The 6,160-nt window shown below is 39.3% G+C and overlaps 1 protein-coding gene across 1 annotated transcript; it reads right to left on the minus strand.

Moving 5' to 3' along the window:
- Nucleotides 1-970: 970 nt before the first annotated feature.
- Nucleotides 971-3,077, minus strand: LOC112198153 (homeobox-leucine zipper protein HOX3). The gene is made up of 4 exons (XM_024339220.2): nucleotides 2,845-3,077; nucleotides 2,435-2,616; nucleotides 2,179-2,258; nucleotides 971-1,424 (listed from the first exon to the last, which is right to left on the minus strand). The coding sequence occupies exons 1-4, from the start codon at nucleotides 2,909-2,911 to the stop codon at nucleotides 1,127-1,129; spliced, it is 627 nt and encodes a 208-aa protein (XP_024194988.1). The 5' UTR covers nucleotides 2,912-3,077; the 3' UTR covers nucleotides 971-1,126.
- Between the last annotated feature and the right edge of the window lie 3,083 nt (nucleotides 3,078-6,160).

Genomic DNA, 6,160 nt, shown 5'->3' on the forward strand with positions numbered 1-6,160 from the left:
CTTTCTGTAATAGTTTAGTTGTAATTTCTGTAGTGACTACACTTCTTGAGAGGGCTAGGAAAAGAGTAAGGATTGCAAAATAGCATGTGAATTTCATTCCCTTGTTCTAAACTTTGAAATTCTCGCATTAGACCATAGCCAAATTCAAAGTTAAACAAAGCAATATTGTTTTAGGCTTCCAGGGCCATATATATTTCATGGAAACTGTAAGGATCCATCTAATTATTCCTATCAAGGGCCCTATAAGATTCAAGGCTCACAACCCAATGCTAATACTCGACCAAATCATATTGAATTATGAGTGAATTTGATTTTTTGGTCCGGTAAATGAAGGACGCCCATCCCTACTTGTTCATGGCCTCATTTGGATATGATAATTAAACAGGAAAAATGTAGAAATACCGTAAAGAATGGAAATTATTCTATGCACCGACGGTGTAAATGACCAAACACTTATAAGATGATCTCAACCTTTGATATTTATAATTAATATTGTTATTAATAATCCAAAAGTGTATTTAATATAATCTAACCATTAATTTATGTCAGTGCACTGAATTCTTCCCCCGTAAAAAATAGAACAGACTATATATCTATGCGAATCACTAACAGTGGTGTTCACCTAGTCAGTTGCTGACCAAAGAATTTATGCTCAACAACCCTTAGATTTACATCCAATGGTGGAAAACAAAACACCTCAACTTAATAATAATTCTCTCTGCCCTTGAATTTACATCCAAAGGTGGTTGAGCATTACTTTCTTGGTCAATAACTGACCAGGTGAACATTTTCGAACAATGAAATCATAGCTACGCAAAGTGATATTTCAAAACCTGGTTCTTTTTCCGAGGTTTGAAATCATAGCTAGCTAGCCAAAGTGGCAAACATGCTGCTACAACTTAAAATTAACCAAACCAACATGGAAACATTTGTGTAGACTTTTGAAACAACCGCGCAGAATTGCCTCGTGTGTCCCAATGAAACATGTTGTAATGTTGTATTATAAACTAACAAGAAGTAATTAACTAATTAATATGAACATACATTCTCTCTCTCTAATTTTGACTATGATTAATTTTCTTTCAATGATGATCAAGCTGGTCATTACAAATCAAGTCTCCCGGGATTAAAGGGCGGGCGTCGCCACTTTAGAGGACAAGGCGGTGTTGGCAGCGGCCGAGATTTTTGTCTTTGTAGGGCCGGTGGTTGTGGACGTGGTGGTGATTCGCTCGCAACGAGGGCACATAGTGAGGGTGGATGCCGGAAGAGGCTCGCACGTATGGGGGGAAATCACAGTTGGGGGACCAACTTTCATGGCCCTCAGCTCTTCGACCTCCCTCTGCAGCCTCCTATTCTGTTCAGTCAGTGATCCGAACCATCTCTTCAAATACTCGCATTCCATCTCTGTTTGCTTCAGCTTGCTCCTGCAAATATTTGCTCACTTTACAACTAAGTAATACCCTAATTCAGTAACCGTTTCTCAGAATTTAAAACCAAGTTAATGGAGGGCATGCATCATGGATATTCATAAATGCATGGGTAGCTGGGGCTATTCCAAATTAGAATAATGAGAATTGAGTCAAAGGAGCACTTATTAGAGTGACGAAACTGACGGGCACACGAGGCTGAAACAACACCAACCTATGGCTATTAGTAAATGCAGCAAGTAGCTACTTCTCTATGCATGACTGAGTTGATCGATATTCATCACTTCTTCCTAAATTGACCACCTATGTAACTGCCTTATACTTATTGTTATTGTTCGATTACATCAACTTAATTACAATGCATTGTTCTAAAATAAAAGTTAGATCAATCAATTTCTTGAAAAGAAAATAAGAAAAAGAAGTAGAATATTCTGACATCTTTAGCTTTAAAAAGAAAAATTACACAAACCAAAGGCGTTCTTGGTCTAAATAAAAATCACAAAAGATTCTTACGTGCAGTACATAAACTAGCCAGCGAGCTATGAACGTCAAGATCGTTTGGTTCAAAAACTAAGTGATAAAGTTGTGCGTCTTTGTGAAAGGGAAATGACGTTAATAGTAGTAGAGTACAAATAAATCATATCCCAACCACCAACATGTTGAAGATAATAATAAATGGAAAGAGGGCAGAGAAAACTCTAGGTCCATGACCTAGAAACGTAGAGGCAAATAGGTAACAGTGTGCGAGTACCTGGCCCTACGATTTTGAAACCACACCTCAACTTGGCGTGGCCTCAGCTTCAACTGCAAAGCCAAAGCCTCTTTCTGCCTCTGCAAATTTATTTAAAGGGTTTTCAATTCATTAATATCGAACAACAACAACATCTGCAGGTATTACAATTAATCACAAAAAAAAAAAAGACATGAAAGCTACAGGTGAGAGAGAGAGAGAGAGAGAGAGAGAGAGAGAGAGAGAGAGAGAGAGAGAGAGAGAGGTGGTTTGTTACGGGGTTTAAGGTGTGGTGTTGTCTGAAGCTCTCTTCGAGAAGACGGGACTGTTCCTTTGTGAGACGGAGCTTCTTCCGGGGCGGGCCGCCCGACCCGTTGCTGCTATCTTCTTCGTCCTCCAGTATTTCTTCTTGATCTGGTCTTTGTGCCAATGGTACTTGGTTTATGTCCAAGTCCCTCACTGCACCGGAAACCCATATTCAATAATTTCATACGCCAAAACCTCTCACACGACAACGTTTAGGGTTTAGGAAAATACAATTTCCACAAAGACAGATAGGGGGAAATACTAAGGAAAAACTAAAAAGGAAACACATGCAAGGCATACGCTGACAGAGTCAAGAAAATTAAGAAGATCGGTGATTATGAGGAAAGAAGAAGAAGAATCGGTAGCTAATTAGTTAATTACCAGAGGAAGGAAGAGATGGGTAGGAAGATAAGCCAGGAACAGACATAGTCAACTCCAAGCTCGCCATAGATACCCGCTTGATCAAGCTAGCTAGCTAGAAGGTGATGAGAAGAAGGAAGAAAGGAGAGAGGAAAAGGTAAAGCAAAAACAGAATGAGACAGAGATGAAAAACCCCAACTTTATAGTGGGGAACTGGGGATGAATTAAATAGAAGAGGGCAAAGAAGAAAAGGTTAAGAGAGACATGAAAAGGTCAAATAAATAGTGCGACAAAAATAAGAAATATATGGAAAGTAAAGAAAAAAGGTGACGAGGAGAGGATGGATAAATTGATTTTTGGTTTAGGAGTCGGGGTTGGGGTGGGATAGGGTTTCAATTCTTTGACTGTTGTCGTCAAGTCAAAGGGTCTGACCGTTCTGATGGGAGACACGTGTCCTTGGACACGTGTCCAAGTGATGAAGAACCAGTGTAGGAGAATAACCGGCAAGGTTTACTGTATAAGGGATTAGAATAGTAGCAGAGGTCCGACTCTTATGTCGGTTGAAAAGGTCAAAGCTCATGATATGATTGGACTGTGAACCAGCCAACGACTGCTGCACTCGCTTAGCTCAATTAAGCTTATAAGAAGCTAGCTTTCTAGCAGGCACCTTCTTCCTCACCCTTGTAGACATTTTCACAAAATTTTCATAAACACCCCACCACCCCCCCCGAAAAGCAAATGAAGTCCCATAATGCCATCATCAGGACCATTGAGTCAGTTTCATATATCTGTGATCATGATCACAGATCCAGCAAGAGATGGACTGGGAATTAAAGAAGAATTATAGTTCAATGTTTTCTTTACGGTGTTTGTTTATGAATCATAATGGAGCGCAGTGGGGGTTGTTACTATGATGGGGAAGAATTTCAATGCTATTTGATCTGTTTTGCGGGTACAAAGGAGTTGCAACGCAACGCCTTCTTTGAACTAATGGCTAAAGCAGAAAATGACATAATTTTCCGAGTGGTCTGGAATTTGGACTTTGGAGCAGTGCCATTTATGAAGCTAGGAAGAGCGTGCTTGTTTTCTGCAACGCCTTTTCAATTTTCATTAACTTTCACCAATGACTTTGAATTACTTTCTGGTGTAGTATGGAAGAAAGGGCGAAACAGTTTTAATGAGGAAGACATTGCACGCTTCTGTTCTCTCTGGCATGCATAGATTACTAAGTTATGATACACAACAACGTTTTCTATTGCTCCTTCTGACATAGCAACAGAAAACATTTATGCCATCTTTGATTCAAGGATTACAAGTTTAACCCGAAATGATCAAATTTGTTCAAGTGCAAGAGCTTGAAAACGCAACTCCTTTCTGTCCACTAGTCCTTGCAGTTGTTATTACTCTCCTTTCAGCTCAATTTGAAATACTAAAAGTGACCAAAAACTGAGGTAGAATATTAATGTTTCAGGTTCATCTTCCACTAAAGTTGATGGGTACCAACTACCTTCATTTCATTGAAGGACTTGACAATCTTCTAATTGGGAAAGGACATTGATGAGAAGAGCATTTCCTGATCAGGCTAGTTACCAAGATTAAGATTATAACCAAATTAATGCCCGATTTATATGCACAAAAGCGGAAGCATATGCACCTAATTAATTATTAGCTTTGACCATGAAAATCTATAACCAATTAATCAATGGCCCAAACAAAATCATGTCTAAGCGTTCCTCATTTTCACAAAAAGTGACATATTATAGCCAATTTGGCTTCTTCTTCAGTGGTATGAACAAAGGTGTACGTTGCCTTTCAGACACATTACTGGCAAGAAATTTTATTGTTCATACTTCACATGAAGTTTATGTTTGAAACTACAGGTACAGTGTTTCCCCCTAGTAGAGGGCAAAGACCAAAGCAAGCGTGTGCTGTGTGTAGAGTACTACCGTTCCCAGTTGTATCCATTAATCCTGGGCCTGATGGCATGCATGGCGTGACTAGGCCGGCCAAGTAATGATCAATCCAAGTCTTATTGTCTCAAGAGTACTCTCCGGTCATCTCTAATCACATTATTCATCAATTCTCACATAAGTTATGACATTGTTATAATCCATCTTTCATTATTTAACGCGATTACAACTGCAAAATCAGCCGTCGATCAAAGTTGTACCATATGGTTACGAATCCAACCGCTGGAAATACAGACCGATGTTGAAACCCTGACATTTTCAGAAGGAAGAGGAATTCTACTGCATCATTAGGGGAAAAACTGAAAAGCGTGGGAATGGAGCAATGATACCCTCGTTCGATCATTGCATCCAAGACATGTCCTTGGAACAAGATGGTGGCTGTGGATCCCATCCATGAATGATTGTTAGGGAACCAGGTGGGACGGGATTGTCTGGTTGTCTCTTGCCGTGAATTGCTGATTGGGTATACCACCAAACATACCGTGTTCTGTCATCCCAGTGGATAACACCTCGACCCTACCCACCCAGCACTTTTGTTCTGCACTCAACATTAGGGTTCTAATTTTTAAGTTTTTCTTGTCCAGATTATAAGAACTTATAGTGCTTTAGGCTTTAGCATCTCTGCTGGTGGTTTCAAACACACCATCGAGTTTCCAAAGGAATTTGTTTACTGAAAGAGACAAGAATCTGCATTTTGAGTTTATGCCCTATAGATTCATAGAACATGTAAATGAGAACAAATCAAGATCGTGCATCAAGTCCATCATGTAAAAGTGTGTGCAATGAATCCAAGGTTTTTGCATAAACGAATGATGAAAGTGCGCACGAATTGTTTTCCTTTCATGTTGTTCGAATCCGACAGCAAGATTTCCTCAATCCAGAAATATTTTTCTTCAAAGCAGCTCATTATAACATCATTTGACCTTTTTTTTTCGTTCTTCTGAATTTGTGGTCACATATTATTCCCCGAAAATCATCATCTTTGAAAATAGAGAAATCGTAATTCAGCGAATTATACCGTTATTATTTTGGAAGACTCTGTATGACTTGAACTACCTAGTACTTGTACCTGCGCTACCTGCACTTGATTACCAGTCAAACCCAACCCAAAACCTTCTCAGAGATTCACGAGAAGTAACTAGAGATCTATAGTCAAATGGTTGTTATTAGAAAAAGAAAACAGCAAGTTTTTCCAGTCAATTCAGAGTTTCACCTACTATCACCATGACAACCTTAAAAGTCATCAGTTTGACATTCAACACAAAACAGAAGAAACAATGAAGCTGCCATGCATTAGACATGAGATAGATTAGCTCACTGGCACGCGTATTATGATCAGCAAGTTAGTTCGGGGCAAAGAAGTAGAG

This window comes from Rosa chinensis, chromosome 4, assembly GCF_002994745.2.
Source record: "Rosa chinensis cultivar Old Blush chromosome 4, RchiOBHm-V2, whole genome shotgun sequence".
In the NCBI taxonomy this organism is placed as follows: domain Eukaryota; kingdom Viridiplantae; phylum Streptophyta; class Magnoliopsida; order Rosales; family Rosaceae; genus Rosa; species Rosa chinensis.